The sequence below is a fragment of the Indicator indicator genome, chromosome 6, assembly GCF_027791375.1.
Source record: "Indicator indicator isolate 239-I01 chromosome 6, UM_Iind_1.1, whole genome shotgun sequence".
Classification (NCBI taxonomy): domain Eukaryota; kingdom Metazoa; phylum Chordata; class Aves; order Piciformes; family Indicatoridae; genus Indicator; species Indicator indicator.
Window position 1 is genome coordinate 39,489,534 of NC_072015.1, and position 21,041 is coordinate 39,510,574.

A 21,041-nucleotide genomic window follows, 5' to 3' on the forward strand; every position below is an offset into this window, starting at 1 on the left:
CCAGAAAGCACAGATTGTTTGCAAGCCAGGACGTGTCCTGTCATTTGTTTACTCTATTTTTTTCCCACTATGTGTAGGAATTGCTTTCTCCTTTTAATGTGAGGACACAGAAGCATGTGCAGGGAATTGGAAAAGTAGCTAGCCATTTTGGATGGCAGTGTTGTTCTTTTTTTGTTTGTTTATCTAGTCTCTCTGTGCAGGAGAAGGTCTTGTGCAAAGGCTATATGCTGTCAGTGCCACTGTGAGCCCTGGCAAACAGATCCCATTAGAGAGAAGATAACAAAATAATGTTTTGGTGTCTCTGCAACAAAATCACAGAACCAAATCACAGAATCAACCAGGTTGGAAAAGACCTCAGAGATCATCAAATCCAACCTATTACCTAATACCTCCTTGACAACTAAACCATGGCTCCAAGTGCCACATCCAAGCTTTTTTTGAACACCTCCAGGGACGGTGCCTCCACCATCTCCCTGGGCAGCACATTCCAATGGCCAATCTCTCTTTCTGTGAAGAACTTTCTCCTCACCTCGAGCCTAAACTTCCCCTGGTGCAGCTTGAGACTGTGTCCTCTTGTTCTGGTGCTGGTTGCCTGGCATAAGAGACCAACCCCCACCTGGCTACAACCTCCCTTCAGGTAGTTGTAGACAGCAATGAGGTCTGCCCTGAGCCTCCTCTTTTCCAGGCTGAACACCCCCAGCTCCCTCAGCCTCTCCTCACAGGGCTGTGCTCCAGACCCCTCCCCAGCCTCATTGCCCTTCTCTGGACATGTTCAAGTATCTTAATGTCCTTCTTAAATTGAGGAGCCCAGAACTGGACACAGTGCTCAAGGTGTGGCCTAGCCAGTGTTAAGTGTAGGGGAAGAATGACTTCCCTGCTCCTGCTGGCCACACAAAACAAAAAGAGAAGAAAAAGAGGTGTGTTTCGGTAAGCTTAAAATACAAATTCATCAGCTGGTCATAGGTGGGGGAAGTGAGATGAAACTAGGCAGGAAAGAGTAGCATGCTTATCCATGACAGTTGTTTACAAAGCACTGTGCTTACGCTGGCTTTGCACAGTATCTGTTTGCTTCTTCTTCCTCAAGACTTAGAAAACATGATTGTAAACTTTCTAGAGAAGTTCTTGTCCCTGTGTTTCCTCACATGGCAAAGAGATTTTATATAACAACACCTTCAGTTTTGTTAATATGTAACAGCTACAGTCAAAGTATCAGGGGGTGTGTTATTTTCATTACATTGTTTAGGTTTCAGCTCTTGATTTGCAAGAATTTAGCAAATCACAGGATCTCAGGATGTCAGGGGTTGGAAGGGACCCAAAGAGATCATTGAGTCCAACCGCCCTGCCAGAGCAGGACCATACAATCTAGCTCAGGTCACAGAGGAACACATCCAGATGGGCCTTGAAAGTCTCCAGAGAAGGAGACTCCACAACCTCTCTGGGCAGCCTGTTCCAGTGCTCTGTGACCCTCACAGTGAAGAACTTCCTCCTCATGTTGAGGTGGAACCTCCTGTGCTGGAGTTTCTATCCATTGCTCCTTGTCCTATCACAGGGAGCAAGTGAGCAGAGCCTGTCCCCTTCCTCCTGACCCCCAGCCCTCAGATATTTATAAACATTTATTAAATCCCCTCTCAGTCTTCTCTTTTCCAGACTAAACAGCCCCAGGTCCCTCAGCCTCTCCTCACCAGGCAGTGCTCCAGTCCCCTAATCATCCTCCTAGCCCTCTGCTGGACCCTCTCCAGCAGGTCCCTGTCCCTCCTAAACTGGGGAGCCCAAAACTGAAGGCAGTACTCAAGATGAGGTCTCACCAGGGCAGGGTAGAGGGGGAGGAGAACCTCCCTGGATCTGCTGGACACACTCTTCTCAATACACCCCAGGATCCCATTGGCCTTCTTGGCCACAGGGCACATTGCTGTCCCATGGATAACTTCTTATCCACCAGGACTCCCAGATCCCTCTCCACGGGACTGCTCTCCAGCAGATCACCTCCCAGCCTCTATTGATGCAGTTTATTCTTCCTCCCCAAGTTCTTTCTAGTAGTGGTAGTTTGAGAGGTAGAACATCATGTAATTCCTTCATAAAAAAATAATCTTATGTGACTTTAGGATTTTCTGAACATGTCATTTTTGAACAGTCCTGGAGGGGAAATTGAATACCACTATAATCTCAAAAAGAATTATTTTTTCTTCTGTCCTCATAACTTGAAATCAGGCTGTCAGTTTCAAGTTCCCATCATAATGTAGCTCTTAATATTCTAATTACTATTGTTTTTCTCATTTTTTTCAGTGGAAGGAGGGATTAGGTTATTTTACAGTCTTAGCTTTTCCAATAGTATTCTCTGGTGAGCTGCACAATTTCCAGTGCTTTTTTCTGGATCCCTTTTGTGGACCTTTTGTGTCTATAAGCTTTAGAGCAGAGGAAATCTTCTGTCATGCTTGAGGGAATATGCTTTCAGAGCTTGTTACAGAGCATGTATTATAGAATATATGAAGCACAAATGTACAGAAAAAGTTCCATGAAGTTTTAAGGTCTGAAAGAAAAGTCTGGGTGCAGAAAGGTAATTCCTAGCAATTCTAAAGAGCATTTTGTTCATTAATACAATTTATGAGGTAGGCTTTCTTCTGAGATAAAGAGGTTTCTACAACAGGAATGTTATCTTGCAAAAAAAAAATATTCTAAGTGTTTTTGCTGCCAGTGATGAAACATTTCTTTCTGAAGTTTGAGTGTCACACAATCCTATGTTGTGTTGAGAAACAGGCTGAATAATGAGTGTCATTGGAAACACTGGGTAACAGTGTAAACCTTAATTTGCATGTCTGGTATGGGATCAAGAGTTCCGATTAAAATATATAGTTCATAATTAAAAATTCCTTAATGACCTGTTTGAGTTGGTTAGCTGAGTACCATTTGCAGGAGAAAACTTTCGTCGTGGGTCTTGGTGACTGTTGTCTGCTTCTGAGGTCTGTGAAAGCAAACAAGCCTTTTGTTTTTGCTAACCCTTGGGGCTGTTTAGTCTTGAGAAGTGAAGACTCAGAGGGGATCTGATCAATGTCTATCAATATCTGAGGGGTGGGTGTCAAGTGGAGGGGGCCAGGCTCTTTTGGGTGGTTCACAGATATAAGACAAGGAACAAAGGGTTCAAACTAGAACATAGAAGATTTCAGCTCAACAGGAGGAGAAACTTCTTTCCAGTGATGGTGACAGAGCCTTGGAACAGGCTGCCCAGGAGGGTTGTGGAGTCTCCTTCTCTGGAGACCTTCCAAACCCACCTGGATACATTCCTGTGCAGATTCCCCTAAGTGATCCTGCTCTGGCAGGGGGATTGGACCTGATGATCTCTTGAGGTCCCTTCCAACCTCTGATATACTGTGAGACTGTGATATTGTGAAATACTAGAAATCTGTAATGATGGGCAAATATGTAAATATGGTTTTACTATTGGGAGACTTTCTGATGTTGCATGTGTGTAAGCTTGTGAAGATATCACTATTAATGGCTTTATTTTATATCTGAATACTTCAAACGAACCCCAGGCAGCTGAAGTGCTTGCAGATTTTTGACAGCTAATTAAACGTATGCATGAGGTAGGCTTTCATTGTAAACACAAAATTGTTCTAAGGCAGGAATGTCACCAGTGCTGGCCCTCTGTACTACTGTGTGGTGATGTTCTGGATTTCCTCCTCTTGCTTTATATTTTCTGTTTGCTTTTCATCCTTCTTTTAAAGTGGTGGGTAGATGTCACATTCACCTGTCGCCACACAAGAAAGTAAGTTTTGGTCATCTCTGAATTCAAGCTGTTTCTCAGGTTTTGCAATCTATCACTGTGTATCAATGCATCACTGAAATTCACATAGAATTTTCATGTTCCTTAAAAGTGGAGTTAACTTTCTTTGGGATTTATACTCTCAGAGCCATGATTATGGTGTTTGTTTTCCTTCTCTTCCCCTCCCTCCCTTGTCAATGGATGGCAGTCAGCACTGTCAGCAGCATCTGTCTCAGATGGTGGATTTAAGCTCTGGTCATGTTCTTCTCTTCAGTCACGCTATGTAAGCAGATAGCACTGTAACAACAAGTTCTTAAGTTGCTCATTGGTAATCCAGTTACCTACAACACGCTGCCTGCTTCTTCAAGGTTTTAAAAAGTGTGCTTTGCCAATTACTTCAGTCATGATCAGTGTTCGGTTTGGAGTGGAATAAAGTGACCTGTTTGTAGAATATCATTTGTGACATCATCAGAAGTAGAATATGGACACCCAGATTCGTCAGCTTGTGTTGAGTCCATACACTGCTCTATGAAGTGCTTCTTTCTTGCTCTTAAGAAAAAAACTTAAACTTCTTTTACTCAAAGAGGATGAAGTACAAGATATAATGACATCAGTCCTGTTGAAAAGAATGAAATGTCTGGTAGCTGTAGCTTTAATGTGCAAAATGTAATGTGTTAATTGGAGGCAAAAATTGTAGAAAGAGGACAAGGAGAGGCTGAAGGAGCTGGGATTGTTTAGCCTGGAGAAGAGGAGGCTCAGGGCTGACCTCACTGATGTCTACAACTACCTGAAGGAAGGTTGTAGCCAGGAGGGGGTTGGTCTCTTCTCCCAGGCAACCAGCACCAGAACAAGAGGACACAGTCTCAAGTTGTGCCAGGGGAAGTTTAGGCTGGAGGTGAGGAGAAAGTTCTTCATGGAGAGAGTTGTTAGCCATTGGAATGTGCTGCCCAGGGAGGTGGTGGAGTCACCATCCCTGGAGGTGTTCAAGAGGGGATTGGACGTGGCACTTGGTGCCATGGTTTAGTAGTCATGAGGTCTTGGGTGACAGGTTGGACTTGATGATCCTTGAGGGCTTTTCCAACCTTATTGATTCTGTGATTCTGATTCTGTGATTTTTATTGAACTCGTTCAGATGTAGGAAAATTCCTTTGGATATGCAGTTTAGGTAAGAGGAGAGGCTTGTCTTGGAAAGTTGGGTGTTTTAGTTGACACCTGCAGGGAGCAACTCATAATAGGTATGCTGTGATTGTTTTTATTTATAACCAATCATGCTACGTTAGAAGGGAAACTTTGTTTCAATTTAGATCAGTAGCCTTTTAATTCATAGGTAGCGCTATGAACTGCTGTCCTTTAGCAGAAAACAGCATGTCTCACTTAGGGAATTCAACATGGGGACAATGGTTTTCTGACATTCAGAGCAGAGTTTTGTCACTTCATGGCTTCTGAAAAGTTAAATTTCATTTATTTATGTGGTGTGTTGAAAACTCCTCCCCTACCCCCCAACATGAAATTTGCCAGACCAGCTCAGTTGGAAGCAAATGAAGTCTGTATTACAAGCAAAACTACAATCTAGAATGGAATGCAATGAACATGTACAAAATATAGAGTATTTACAATATTTACAGGTATTTACAATTAATGAACACCACAAGGACCCCCCTGATCAAAGACCAGGGAAGCTGCTAAGAGCTTCTCCTCCCCCTGCCTTCTCCTTACCCCCTTGCACACAAAAGGGACAAGAGAAAGGAGCAGAGAGATGTTGGAAGTTAACCAAAACAATGCAGCCAGGGTCAAGCAGAAAGCAGCAGAAGCTGGTGTCTCCCAGATAGTTAGTAGTATTTCCCAGAGTGAAGAGGCAAAAAGAGAGAGATACTGTTTTCCTAACTGAATCTTAAGTCCATTATTTTTCCCATGGGATTGTTTAGAATTACTATTATTTTCCTTTTTACACCCAATAGTGATTTATTTACATTCTACCACTTTCTGTTCAAGATCCGTGGAAAATTTTTAAAGGCATAGCCTGAAAACTACCACAATTTATTTATTTTATGCTAGAAGAGGTAGAGATTAGTATTCACCTGCAAGCCTAATGGATAGTGTGGCAGTTGCCTATGTAAACTCTGTTTTACTTAAAGGTTTTTTTGTGTCTTTAAAATCAATAGCAGTAGGATGGGTTGTTTCTAGACTACTTGACTAGTATCATGCTCTGGATGTAATAAACCAGTGCAATTTCCTCCTTAAAAGTATAGTTTGGATATATCTGTTTTAATCCTTAGAGTGTTTATTTGTTTTTCCACATCCCTTCCTGTATCTGTAATGCAGATGGTTAAAATTCTGCTTAATTAGCACCACTTTACTTGGTAGTACTGTCACCCAGTAGTTTCATGAAGTACAGTTTGTTGCCTGCTAATAGAATATGAGGTCTTTTTGTGTTTGTTTTTTTTTTTTAATGGTAATAAACTTGATACCTGATGTTTCAGAACATTTTAGTAGCTTATCTTTGCAAAACTACTGTAGCTGTGGACACAGCTTCATATTTGATTATTTGATTTTGCAACATGGCATTTTAAAAAGTTACCTTCATATACTGCAGTCTATCCTGAACTATTTATGGGAAGCTTTGGTAGCTGGAGACTGCGTTCCTCAACTTCCACTTTGACAGCTTTTCATGTTCTTCCACTCTTCAGTGTTAACATGACAGTGTCAAGTGGAGGAAGGTGAACTTTGACTTTCACTTTGCAGTTTCTAATATGAGTTTATGCAATGTTGGTTTTAGTCCCCATAAGACACTATTTAAGATACTAATTTGTCATAGCTCTTCCTTTTTTTCAGTGTGCTGCTTTTCTTCTGTATTGTTTAAAGCTGAGACAGGCCATAGAGGAAGCTGTAGAGTTCCTGAATTCTTCAATTGCCATGGTGCAGGAAATGGAGCAAGGAGTTGTTATTGCTCTGAACACACTGGCTTAAGGTGTTATTTTATAAATGGGTTTTTAAAAATAAGCATCATAAAGGTCTTTTACATGACAAATAGAAACTACTGAAAATATGAAAGCATTACAAATGTGTCTCGTTCTCATCTGTATTTTATAGTACTTGAACAGTGTAGGGATCAGGTCTCTGCTGTTACTTCAAGTTGCTTTTTTCTCCTGATTGTTTTCTTTCTCTCCTTCATTCTGTGTGCAGTAGATAATACTTCTGTGCTAGTGCTAATCCAGTACCTAACAGTAGTGCTTCATGCTATGTAAGGTGACACATTGGATCCTGTCATGACTTAGCTACATGTAAGTAGATATGTACGTATGATAAGTAACAACAGTGAAGCTGGCAAGACCAGACTGGCACCTGTAAAGTTTGAAGGGTCATTCACACAAGTGGTTTGATCCTTTGCAAATATGACCAAAGTATTTTCTTCAGAAGTTGCATTAAATGGTGTTAAGAACCCAAGCACTGAAAGTGATGGGCAGTATTGTTTTTCTGCCAGTAAGATCATCTTGAATTTATTTATGTCTCGGTTATCTGATTTCAAGATTAAATTTTTTAGACATCCAGTTCTGATGTTGAAAATGTTGCTGAGAGGCTGGGATAATTCTTTATTCCCTATAAGAAAAGACAATCAAAAAATTGCTCTTTTGGCCAAATAAGCTCTATTAACCCCTAACAGCAGCCTGTCCTGCTGTGTTGCTGGCCGGTTTGTGCACTCTTCAGTCTTGGCAGCAAGAGCTGTTGGTATATCTGATTCTGTGTACATGTTAAGATTTTGCAGGTAAAAATTTCTAGGGTGTAGGTAATGCAGACCTCAGACCTATGGGGATGGGAAAAAGGAAGAAGGATCACAGAAAAATTGAAACGTAGAGACATTATCTCTAAAATTTGTCTTGGAATGAATATATGTAAAATTTGTAAAAATCTGTAAAATATGTGAAACCAGGAATATTCCTTTTTTAAGGATAATTCCTTTAGTTAGTGCTGTTTTTCTGTTGCTGTATGTGCAGCACTGCTTTTTGTAACTTAACCAATATTAATGTAATTAATGGTCTGAAGATAGCAAAGCCTATACAGTATTTTGAGAGTACTGAGCCTGTCAAGTCCCTCTCTGCCATTCATCAAGAGACTGGACAGTCCCCAGCAGGACTGTTGTCCCAGTGCAGTTGGGTGAGGGTGCACATCTACTAAGCAGCAGAATTGAATCAAGTGGGTGCCTTACTCTGCTGCAGCAGGTATTCACAGCTTTTCACAGTGTTTGCTTCAGTATGTTACTGGCAAAGTGGGATCTTAGGGACATGTCAATCAAAATACAGGGTAATTCTAGAGGAAAAATTTAGGCTTATTTCCTCTCTCACCCACGTCCTCGAGTCTATCCTCTATTCATGTGTGGCTTGCTGCTTCCATAGTTGGATTTCTCTTGAAAGCACTTTGCCATACATGTAGTGAAAAGCTAAATGAAGTGCAGGAAAGGCTTGCAAAGCACTAAATGCCTCAATTTTATGTGCTGATTAAGCACCCAACCTCTTGTAGTTGTATAGGGATATTTTCCATTTATTCAACTGTATATGTTGGATTTTCTTAGAGGCAATGCCTACTGAACAGTAGGTGCCTGGTTTTTAGACATAAGAGCAATCCAGTTTGTCTACTTACTGGCTTTTAAAATTAAAATAAAAAGTTAGGTTGCAATTTTGTGGAGGTTAGCAAAGGAAAGAGTTTTGGAAATTGCTTGTGGTTTGGTTTTTGGTTTTAAATCCAGATTTTTTTTTTCCTCATAACTACCTTCATTGAAACTAAGATGCTTTCAAGTACATTCTAAATAAGCAAATAGAAATATTATCATATTTACAGTCTACCCTGGAGGCTTATTTGTGGATGAACTCCAGAACTATCAGATGAAGAAGAAGTTTCATTATATTTTACTATGGAAGAATTTTTCTTTATTCTGTGCTAGTTCTGGTAAATATTGTGCTGTTAATATGTGCAAGAATATAGGTTACTGTAGGTATTTTCATACCCATGCAAGGTATAACATTTAAACACCTATGCTTATAATATTTTTTAGTTGTGGGAGTTTTGGTTGGTTCGTTGGCTGGCTTTGGTTTATTTTGTTTTGTTGTTGTTTAGTTTTAGTTATCAGACTAATTTTCTGTTAAGAATCTCCTCTTGTAAGATCTGTATTTCTGAAAAACAAAGGATGGTAACGAGAATGACTGAAACCTTATTCATGCTGTTTTGATAACATATTCTCAGAATGCTTTGCTGGACCTATTAATTATTTATATGGCAGTTAACTAATTGTGCTATGCTGCATTATACCACAGATGTTAGCTGCTGGAAGCAAATACAAGCCGAATCTTTAATTTTTTTTTTTGGTATTGTTGATTTTTATTTTGGGGTGAAGGGTCTCTATTACAATTATGAATGATGTTTGGAAAACTTGCAGCTATGGCTTATGATGTTGCACATATGTGTACACATACAAATTGTCAATGTGGGTTATTAATCTTTATTCAAGTTTTAAGCAAGAAGATACTGCAAGAAATCTTTTATTCTTTGTATCTCAACTTAGAGACATTTTTATGCCACATTTAATCATCTAATGCCTTCAGGCTACTTCTATGTTTGTAGGTTTTTTTTAATTATTATTTTTTACAAATAATGCAAAGATTCATAATGCTGTGATACTCCCAAATTTACTTTTTATATATTATATAATCAATATGCCAGGAAAAGATCACGAGAAATAATTACAGACTAGCAAGAGCTAACCTGCACACATTGCTCAAAAGGAAGTTTAGCTTTTACTTTGGTTGTTGCTTTAGTAATGACTTGTAGTTAGCATAGAAATGAGTAACTCATGGGATTTTCCTGTGTAATATTAGGGCTGAATATTGTATTAGTGTTGAGATACCTAGTTTCTCAGTTGAACTGTAGAAAAGATTAAGTGTGTTCTCTGCAGAAGGTGAAAACAGAAGCTGGTTTTCGTAGGTGTTGACTTAAACTTCAATCTTCCATGTAGAAGATCTGGATGTTAAGATGTATTGATGATGGATATGACTCTGAGGTGTGTAAATAATTCTTAACTGCATGGGAAGGATAATCAGGACATGAATTACTACAAAAATTTCAGATTCACTAGGGTTATATTTTTCTGATGATAATTGGGGAGATTATTTTAGCCAGCAAATAGAGAAAGCTGGTGCATGCTGAAGAGCATTTGTGTTGGTTGTTTTAGGGCTATATGTTGATATAAAGACACCTTCAATTTGTAATACCACTTTGTATTCACATTTACTTAATCTCTTTTAAATAGAGCAATAGGTAAGCATAAAATGTAACTGCTATTGAACATGCATACAAGACTTGGACATGTCTTTAATACTACTTTTTTTTTTCTTTCAAAGTCAGGGGTGATCACTTAAGACCATGAAAGTAGGTTAAAAGCACTATCCTTTCATAAATGACATTCCCACAGATACTGCAGTATTCAAGAGCTCAACATGGAGTTACACTTTCAGTCACATGATTATAAAGAAACTTAGAGAACATTTAGAGATCAGTAGTCCCCTTCTAGAAAAAAAAAAACACTTGCAGGGGTGCTCATTTACCCAAAGGGATGTTGGTGATGAATGATTATTAAAAAACAAACAAAACCACAAAACAAAACAAACCCCCACAAAAACTATTGACGTGGATATGTAGTCTCGTATATAGAAGGTCTTTGAGTATATACTCAGCAAATATGCTCTTAATTTATTTCCTTGGTAACAAATATGTTGATGGCAGTTACACTGCAAATTGGGTCATAAATTTCTTTACCAACAATTACTAAGTGAGTTGGAAAGAAATAAAATGCTGGTATGGAAAGAGACGTTTGGAAGTCAGACTTCAGTGAAGAAGTAGAGAAAAAAACATTATTTTTGTTCTGCTTGACTGCAGCATTATTGTAGGAGAAGGCATGCATAACCAAACTTGTCCAGAAGTGTATTTAATGTACTTGGAAAACATTAACTTCTTTGTGTTGCTCCTGTAAGCCTGTTGCCTGCTTTGATTATGGGATAGAATTCCACATTTCTTTTATACCTTAAAGTGAAAATAACTGTGTTATTGAGGATAGATTGGTTTAGTTATTTAATTAAAATGTAACTCAGCTTTCTGGATTTGAGATGTTTATTTCAGGGAAAGCAAATAATTACTGAACTCTTCACTTGTTGATAATGTTCAAAGTTGTCTTATCTTTTATTGGCTTGTTTTGTGAGTTATTCCCCTGCTCAAAGATACAAAGCAGGAGCTGGGATTTGCATGCAATGGCTGGAGGCTGATCACTGGTGTTTAGTGCTGGCATCTGGTCTTACCTGAGACCTCAGTGACCCTCCCACCTATCTCAGAAGCAGTTGCCATTGCAGGTTGCTTCATGTGCTTTCTCATAGCCCTTTATATTGCATATAAAATATGGAGTTGGTGGGGTTGATACATCATTTCAGTCATCTAGACCTCTTTAAAATGCAGCTTTAAACACAGGTCACGTATGGAAGAAAAATAGTAGAACAGTTGCAAATAACTCAGCTGCTCAGCTCTTCTCTTTCCCTTGATCTTTAGGGATTGGCAAAGTTGTTCCCTTATGGACTTAGTGAGTGTAGGCCATGTGAAGAAAGAATGTGCAAAATTACTTACTCTGCTGCCTGTGGTGTAACACCTGTATAAGAGCTCTTCCAGCTTACTGTCTCGTGGTGGGTTGAAAATTTAACCCCCCCAACATTAACTTTGCCTGACCAGCTCAATTGGAAGCAAATGGAAGCTGTATTTACAAGCAAAACTACAATCTACAATGGACTGCAATAAATATGTACAAAATACACAATGTTTGCAATATTTACAGGTATTTGCAATTAATGAACAGCACAAGGACCCCCCTGGCCAAAAACCAGGGGAAGCTAATAGCTTCACCCTTCCCTGCCTCCTCCCCTAACCCCCTGTACACAAGGGACAAAAGACAGAAGCCAAGAAATTAATACCAGTCAAAGCAATGCAGCCAAGGTCAAGCAGAAGCAAGTTAGTATCTCCTAGCCTAAGGAAGCCCAAGAAGAAAGAGAGATTGTTTTGAGAACCAAATCTTATGGTAGATATCTCCCCAATGGGATTGTTAGAATTATCATTATTTTTCTTTTTACATCCAATAGTGATTTATTTACATTTTTACCACTTTCTGTTCAAGATCTATGAAAATTTTTAAAGGCACAGCCTGAAACTACCTCATGTCTGCAGAGCAGTGGGGAAGGTCATGTAAGTGGGAAGTGGAGAGCCTGGCTTTCTTGGCTTGTGACTCCCAGGTAATGGCAGTTTCCAGGGGCTTGACAAGACTATTTGAGCTCCAGTTGACTAGTGGCTATGATGTCCAAACACTCAGCCCTTTATCGTGGCCTTAGCACAGGTTCCATGATTAGCTGGCTCTGTCAAGGACAGCCTCATCTGGGGCTCTTTGCATGCTGTAAACACAAACCATGAACTCTGAATGTGTTGCTGGTTTGACTTTACATAGAGTCATAGAAATCAAGGAATTCCAAGTTCCCATTTGTCAACTCAGTGCAAATTGATCACACACAGATTGAATCTGGTTACCAAAACCCTTTTCTCCATCTAGTGGCTGGCCCACAGTGACAAATAGCTTTCTACTTTTACCCACCAGTGGACGAGTGGGTAGAGAACTATTTATGCAAGTAAAAAGTTGGGGGGTTTGACTTAATTGGGTGCAAAGAGGAGAAAAAAAATGTGCAGTATAATTCATGTAGTCATTTGTCTGTTTTTTTTTTTTTTTGATAAAAGACGAAGATAGTCCTGAATAGTTTAAAAGTATAGCTGCTAGAAAATGAGAGAATGTGAGACTGAATGCATTGCCTGCTCTGTGCCTTGTCTGCTTTTTAACCTCTTCCTTCACTGTCAATGAGATTTCCTTGGTGGCCAGTCTGAAAGAGCTGTTGGTGATGTTTTAGCTGATTTTGTGGTGTTAGGTCATACGCTGGACTGGATGATCTCAGAGGTCTTTTCCAGCCTCAGTCATTCTGGGATTCTGTATAGAATCATAATCTGCCTTCATCTTCTTGTATATCCTTGATAACTAGATAACTGCATGTCAGCAACCCTTCCTGGATCAAAAGCCCACTTTCTGGATTAGTAAAACATTTTAAAATTAACATACTATAAAGCACTAGGTATGTATAGTGGTGTATATAGCAATAATGTTCTGAATTCACCTAAAGATCACCCCTTCCTTTTTATCCTCCTTTTGAAAAACAGCCTAACTCCACACATTTGGGAAAGGTGAGGAAAAACACTGCTGATCTCCTAGGGAAAAAAAATGCTAAATAAATGAGCAACTTAAGAGTTTTCATTTTTAGAAAATACACAATAGCGAAGTATCACTTGGCTGACAAAAGAAGTATGAGAGTATTTGTTAAATGCTTTTTGTGTGTCTGACTTCGGAGTTTTCTGTGAGAGGGGAATTGTTTTTAGCTGCTTTTAAATGTAGATTACACATCATTATTGGAGGATGGATAACTACACTTCTTTGTTGCCTTTTGTACTCTTACACTCTGGTGTGTCTCATGGTTCTTCACGCATCCCACATCTGCTTTTTGCAGTGATGTGTGACTAGATATGATGTTTCAAATTGCTAAGTGATTTTATTGTGAATTGTTCATTTTCTTTACCTGCTTGTGAAAGAAAAGCCGGCCTATGTTTTAAGAAAGATTGAGGGGAAATTGCAAGTGTCCTGATGTTGATTCTGTCTGGCTTGGCCAGCAGTCTAGGAAACACTCATATTATCTAAGTCTCTTTGTAGCTAGCCTCTAATAACGGTTTGGTAATTGGTATGGTAATTAACCTGGAAAACAATCCTCTGCTTCACTTGCCAGCTGTGATGTTAATGGTAAACTGATCCAGTGAAGGGAGACTTGAAATGTTTACAGGCTTGACTGTGTTTAATTCATCTCTTATTTCAGTGAATGGTTCTCTTCTCTTAGGTGGGGGTTTCTGAGTTGTGGGGTGGTGGGGTTTTTTTGTTTGTTTGTTTGTTTTCTGTTTGTTTGTTGGTGTGGGTTTTTTTTCATTTGTGAAAACTGGTTTTCAGAGTTTTGGTGTCCATGAAGATTTTTCAAAACCATTCTTTTAAGATATACATTTCTGGCTTCATGAATTTATGTATGATAGGCTGTAAAATATTGACATGCTTTTAATGTGAATTCTAGTTGCTTTACATATCGTGTTATGTATATATATATATATATATATATATATATATTTATATTCCTGAAACAGAATGCTATTTGACAGAAAGTAGTCTGCATTAACTCAACTGTGTTGTCAGTTGAAAGTAAACAGAATTGCTTTATTTTTATGGTAAATACAGAAATCTGTAAGAAATCTATAAGGGGGTGAGGTATTTACTTGTTACAGAAGATAAAAACTTTTCTTGACATTGTCATCCTGCTTTGTAGTAGGGTGTTTGGGTTTTTTGCTGATTTAAACTAAGGTAGTAGACCATCCCTAGCCTAAGTATACCTTGCAGGGGGTACCTATGACTCTTTTTAGAGTGATCACATTTAGAACATGGAAGCCCTTCTGTTTATGTAATTATGTTCTAGTTTGCAGTGTGCTGATTTTACAACTTACTCTTTTCTATGTGTATGTAATCATGTTCTAGTTTGCAGTGTGCTGGTTTTACAACTTACTCTTTTCTATATGTTTGTAATCATGTTCTAGTTTGCAGTGTGCTGATTTTACAACTTACTCTTTTCTATATGTATGTAATTATGTTCTAGTTTGCAGTGTGCTGATTTTACAACTTGTTCTTTTCTATATGTATGTAATCATGTTCTAGTTTGCAGTGTGCTGATTTTACAACTTACTCTTTTCTATATGTATGTAATTATGTTCTAGTTTGCAGTGTGCTGATTTTACAACTTGTTCTTTTCTATATGTATGTAATCATGTTCTAGTTTGCAGTGTGCTGATTTTACAACTTGTTCTTTTCTATATGTATGTAATCATGTTCTAGTTTGCAGTGTGCTGATTTTACAACTTACTCTTTTCTATATGTATGTAATTATGTTCTAGTTTGCAGTGTGCTGATTTTACAACTTACTCTTTTCTGCAGGAAGCATTTCTTACTGTAGGCATTTAAGGTGCAATGAGGTCTTCATGAAGTTGTGGGTTTCTCCTGATGTGGGTGAAATGTAGTGAGTCTTAAAAACTGTTATTAAGCCTAATTTTTGTTTTGTAGGTTATTCAGCAATAGTGATGAACTCCCGCTTGCGAGCTTTAGGTGGGAGGATAAGTAACATACGAGCGTCAGAACTACCAAAGGAGAAAACCCGATCAGAGATCATCTGTAACATCCACTTTTTGGATGGCTCAGTGCAAAGCTTCAAAGTGAATGTAAGTTTGCAAAAACACTTTTTTTGTTTGTTTGTTTGTTTGCTTTTTACGTACATAGAAATTAGCTTGAAAGCTGGAGGTCAGGTATGGAATCCTAAGGACACATGGGATTTCCAGAAGGTGTTGAAGCTGTAACTTTGCTGTCTTGAATTGCAGAATTGCTGGTTATGAAATGGTTTTCTAAAGTGGTTTTCTTTAAACCAGCCAACTGAAATGTTATAAAATCATGGCCTGCAGATGGTATCTGGAAACAGGTCTTCTGTATGATACGGGCACCACGAAAAGAAAGCAGATCTAGTGGTCATGATGAGCTATGAATGATTAATTCATATTTAAAAGGGCCTCCTAGATTTGGATGTGGTACTCCTTCTCTCCCATGAAAGGGCTGGTAGTGCCAAAATGAGGAAGCCTTGTGAATTCCTGTAGTGATGTCAGTACAAATTTCATGAAATGCAAAGATGATGTAAATTGTGAAGATGATATGGCTTAGTAGGACAGTTCCATTCAGCTTTTTGTGCTTCAGTGTAGTCTCTTTATCTGGGAGCAGGAAGGAAAAGGAGGTTATCAGAGGCTTGTACTCCATGTTTTACTGTATTTTAGTCTGGTTTATAACCTTCAGTACTGGTTTTACATGAAAACAAAAGAAATAGCTTCCCTCCTTAAGCAATTTTCTGTAGAGTTATCTGACCATGCAGAAGAGCTATGCTTGACTTTAATTGTGTGAATTTGTGTATATGATACCCATTTGATCCAGTTTGCCCTATTTGAGAAGAAGATTTTACTGAGAAAGCTAAGTTGTTAGGTACCATAGATTATGTAATGCTTTCTTATGGGAGACTCAGAAATTCACCTGAAAACTGTATTTTCCTAAGTGTTATTTGAGTTCTTTTTACAGACTGATTTTTGTTGAACTTTGTCTGTTGGATATTATTATTGAAATGGAAGTGATTTGATAGGCAAACAGATGATTTTCATTCTAATACATACAAAATCAGTCTCTTGCTTTAGTATGTATTTTATATATATGTATATTTATATACCTACATGTATGTGTATATATATATTTACATACATACATATGTGTGTGTGTGTGTGTGTGTATAAATTGCTAAGATCTGGGGGTGTGGTACAAGAAGAGTAGCTATATAAGAGATGAAACAGCACTAGTATACAATTTCTATTGCTTGTCTCCAGCATGCCTTGTCTGTCAGTGAGCTAGTATAATTACTTCCCCCTCCTTCACAAGGATCTTTGGGAACTGAGGAATTTAAAACTTTTCAAAAGCCATGCATAATAGTATAGTCTTCCTTGTAAACAAATGTTCATGCAGCTCCAGGTTTAGTGCTTGACTTGAAGTCCAGGGCTGTACAAGTGAACTTTGATTCTCATTTTACCCTTTAAGCTGTGAGTGCAATATGATAAATGGGAACCCTTTTGAAACTCTAGACCTTGCTGCTATCTCTGCCTACCTTCAACATACCCTTAGGGTATGTCTGCTGGTTACCACCTTCACCCAGGAACCAGAAGGACCTCCTTTACTGCAGCTGTAATGCTGAACTGCTGTAGAGGTAATGCAAGACCTATTACTGCTTTACTGAAAAGAAGTGGAGAGCACGGCTACCCCACTGTGTTATGGGCTAATGCAAGGGAGGGGTTTACCAGAGAATTTATGTGCTTTGAGTATTGAGCTTTCATAACTGTACTGGAGGAACCTGTACTTATCTGCCAGGATGACCCTTTCTGTTTATCTAAACTTGATACCTGCCTAAGCAACAGGCTTTGCTGCACTCTGGTTGTGTCACAAGGTCTAGTGCTCAAAAGGACTTGATGCGCTCTGTGGAAAATTTATACCCAAGTTTTGCTTAGATGACAGAAAAAAGATCAGCTTTTGTGAAGTTTGTACCTGGCCTTGTGTGTGTGTTTTTCTTTTAACTGCTAATATCATTCAGTTTTAGGTCTAGGAGCAAAGATTAATTCATGTCTGTGATCAGTCTGGGAGTCAGCTAGGCAAGTGTTGATGGAAAATAAATGTTGCTTAGAATGGATTTTCCCCGCTAGGTGCTTTCGAGAAAATGTTTGTCACATCACAACACTGATTTACAGATTTTGCTCCATACTTTACTAATTTCTGGATGGCATTTCAATTGATAATTCTGTACTTCCAAGAAATTTTTTAAACATGCATATCATATGGCATAATTATCCCTAAGACAAATTAACAAAGTATTAAATAATACATTATTATATGTAGGTGCTTTCAGAAATTACTAGATGCAGTACAAGATACATTCATAAAAAGAAAATTCTGTGGCTTGTCAATGTTGTAAATATGTTTTTTAGGGTTTTTTTTTTTTTTTACTTTCTCGGCTTTTACTGTTGTTGCTGAAATCTGCTGAATTTTTCTTTCCTGAGTATGGAGAATTGGAACTGAGAAGGGTCAGCTCTTTCAAAGCATAGGATGTAACATTTTCTCTTTGAAAGAGCTTCAGTCTATCAGTGGAAAATTAAAGTTAGACGTTTTTCAGGACTGTGCTTGTGAGCTAGTGATACTTGGTTGCGATTTATGGAAGCTCTAAGTTTAGATGTGTTATGCTTTGAACAAACACAAGGCTAATATTCATGTTTCACAGTCTCACAGTATATCAGAGGTTGGAAGGGACCTCAAGAGATCATCAGGTCCAACCCCCCTGCCAGAGCAGGATCACTTAGGGGAGTCTGCACAGGTGGGTTTGGAAAGTCTTCAGAGAAGGAGACTCCACAACCCCCCCTGGGCAGCCTGTTCCAGTGCTCTGTCACCCTCAATGGAAAGAAGTTTCTCCTCCTGTTGAGCTGAAATCTTCTGTGTTCAAGTTTGAACCCATTGTTCCTTGTCTTATCACTGTGAACCACCAAAAAGAGCCTGGCCCCCTCCACTTGACACCCACCCCTCAGATACTGATAGACATTGATCAGATCCCCTCTCAGTCTTCTCTTCTCCAGACTAAACAGCCCCAGGGCTCTCAGTCTCTCTTCCCAGGGGAGATGCTCAAGTCCCCTAAGCATCCTCATGGCTCTCCCTTGGATTCTGTCCAGCAGATCTCTGTCTCTCTTGAACTGGGGAGTCTGAAAGTGGACACAGGATTGCAGGTGTGGTCTCAGCAGGGCAGAGTAGAGAAGTATACATAAATATGCTCAATGTTTATAGACAGAATTAAACTATTTTCTGCTACAAATGGTGAAAAGTGAATGGGGGAAAAGCAGAACACTCAAAGCCTGGCCTTTGTCCATTTCATAGCATAAATGGAATTAAGACACCTCCCATTCTAATATGGCAGACTGCAAAATACTGAGTGTTGCTTTGTCCTATAGCAGCCAGCTGAACACAGAATTCTTACTGCAAGTGGATGTCTGTCTTTCAAAGGCATATAGGGGGTTTATACAGAAAAATAACATCAGAGAAAAGAAGCATCAAGGTAAGAAGAAACTTGGAAAAAGTATCTTGGAGTTTAAACAAGTTAGATATCCCAAGGTTATCAGTTTTAGTATCTTTCTGGCACTGCACAGATGCTCAAAACATGTACATTTGAGGTGGACTTAAATTTAATACAAAGGTGATAGATTAAGTAGTTTAAACTTACAACCTGTTGAGCCACTGCAAAGAAAAACTTAGATATTTTGAAATTTTAAACTCTAGCTATGTGATATATTTGAAAAGGTGACAACACCTTCATGTTATCTCCAAATACTGACCTTCTTAGAGAATAGGGAGAGTAGAGATATGACTTTATTTTCATTCTGTAGCAACAGGATCTTTATAGAGTCCACATAAAACTTAGCTAGCAAACTGCCAAATTTCAAAGTGATAGCTCTAGGTTTCTTTATCAATCTGCTTGATGGTAATTTCTTTTCCCCATGGCTATGTCTGTGTGTGAATGAAAACCAAATAGCCTAAAACTGGACAGAGGAAGAAGGGAAATGGATTTTACTTATGGAAATAACCTGATGGACTTTCCCCTCTATTCAGAAACCCGAAAATAGTTGCATAATTTGATTCCTTTAAATGTGCTCTGATTAAGCATTTCTCAAAAAAGAGTATCAGTAGTCTGGCCTATTTTAAATAAATCCTTCATTTCAAGAAAGGAATGCCATTTTTATCTTGTTCTTTTGGCTTTTGGAGAGTAGTGAGGTGATAAGACAATTTTGTTCATTGTTTTTATTACAGGTGTTTATACAACAGTTTGGGTGAATCTGAACTTTGTATGGATGGTCTCAGAAAGAGTTAATTAGTGTAACTTGCAGTATGTGCTGTTCTTAGGTCATCACTGTCAAGAAAGTTCACAAGGGAGCACAGACAGACACATTCCACTTAATTGCTTACAAGCCAAATAGATATTTATGTTAATTCCTTAAGGCTGAGATGGCCTTTCTTGTCTTTCCCTCATGAAACATGTCTAAAGTCCAGGCAGAGTATAGAAGGTGCATGTAAGCTAAGAGTTGGAAATGTTCTTCTTTTAAAAAAATATTTGAGACAAAGACTCGACTGCACTTGATATGAAGTATTGCATTTGCTTTTAATTATATCCAGGTTTTCTTGAAGCCTCACAATGAATTTCAGGTGTTTGAATTTTTCGATACAGTTGATTCACTTCTGTCTCTGATGTTACCTTTGTCTTTTTCTAAGGCTACAATGCATAAGTTTTCCACATGTGGAAAATGGTAGTTGTCATTCTAATATGTACAGAATGTGCTCACATACCATTTTTGATTGTGTTTAGTAGGTGTATATTGAGCAATAATGCAAATTTATTTGTCATTTTTGGTATAAACATGCAGCAATTTTCAACTTTTGCTTGACTTGACTTATTTGCCAGGTGTGATCACTTGGGATGTCTCTCAATTTCCAGCTAACTAACTTCTGTGAGAGAGAAAATTTACAGTGTCAGATCACTTCCACATTGCCCTGTCTTTCTGAGATGATGCTGGTATCTTGAGACTTTTGCTTTTCGGGTAGTTGGCCCTTGGTAATAGGGTTTCCTTCTAGAAATAAAATGAATAGGTAGTAATAATAAGAAGAGTTGCATGACTTGAATTTCAAATCTTAAGGAATGCTTTTTCCTTCCCTACCATCTCAGTTAAGGTTTGAGAAGGAAGGTGATTGTTAGAATTAACACTTACTGTTGGTATATTTAAAATGATAGGCAGAGATACAAGTCTTAAAGGCTTGTGGGGTTTGTGGGGGTAAGTTTTATATCTGCAAAATGCAACGAGGCAGAATTATTGGATCTTTGTCACTAAGTTTTCCTGCTGGATAGTGTTTGAAAATATTTATGTTTTGTTGCTTGTTATCTGTGTCACTGCATGTGAAAAGAGCAACTAGCTGTTCGACAAATACTTAGTTGTACATGGAGGCACAGCAGTCTAGAAGCAATAATTGACAGCATGGAGAGAGGCTGAGGGAGCTGGGATTGTTTAGCCTGGAGAAGAGGAGGCTCAGGGCTGACTTCATTGCTGTCTACAACTGCCTGAAGGGAGGTTGTAGCCAGGTGGGGGTTGGTCTCTTCTCCCAGGCAACCAGCACCAGAACAAGAGGACACAGTCTCAAGCTGCACCAGGGGAGGTTTAGGCTGGAGGTGAGGAGAAAGTTCTTCACGGAGAGAGTTGTTAGCCATTGGAATGTGCTGCCCAGGGAGGTGGTGGAGTCACCATCCCTGGAAGTGTTCAAGAGGGGATTGGATGTGGCACTTGGTGCCATGGTTTAGTAGTCATGAGGTCTTGGGTGTCAGGTTGGACTTTGATGATCCTTGAGGTCTTTTCCAGCCTTCTTGATTCTGTGATTCTGTGAATTTGATGATGCCTTTGAGGACAGAAAGAAAGTGATATGATC

The 21,041-nt window shown here is 38.8% G+C and overlaps 1 protein-coding gene across 2 annotated transcripts in view; it reads left to right on the top strand.

The window, feature by feature from the left end:
* Positions 1-15,040: 15,040 nt before the first annotated feature.
* PTPN3 (protein tyrosine phosphatase non-receptor type 3) overlaps positions 15,041-21,041 on the top strand; it is a 98,229-nt gene continuing 92,228 nt past the window's right edge. For both annotated transcript variants that reach the window (XM_054381529.1, XM_054381530.1), the window contains exon 1: positions 15,041-15,178. In XM_054381529.1, coding sequence (XP_054237504.1) covers positions 15,041-15,178 — 138 coding nt within the window. The remainder of the gene's footprint in view (positions 15,179-21,041) is intronic.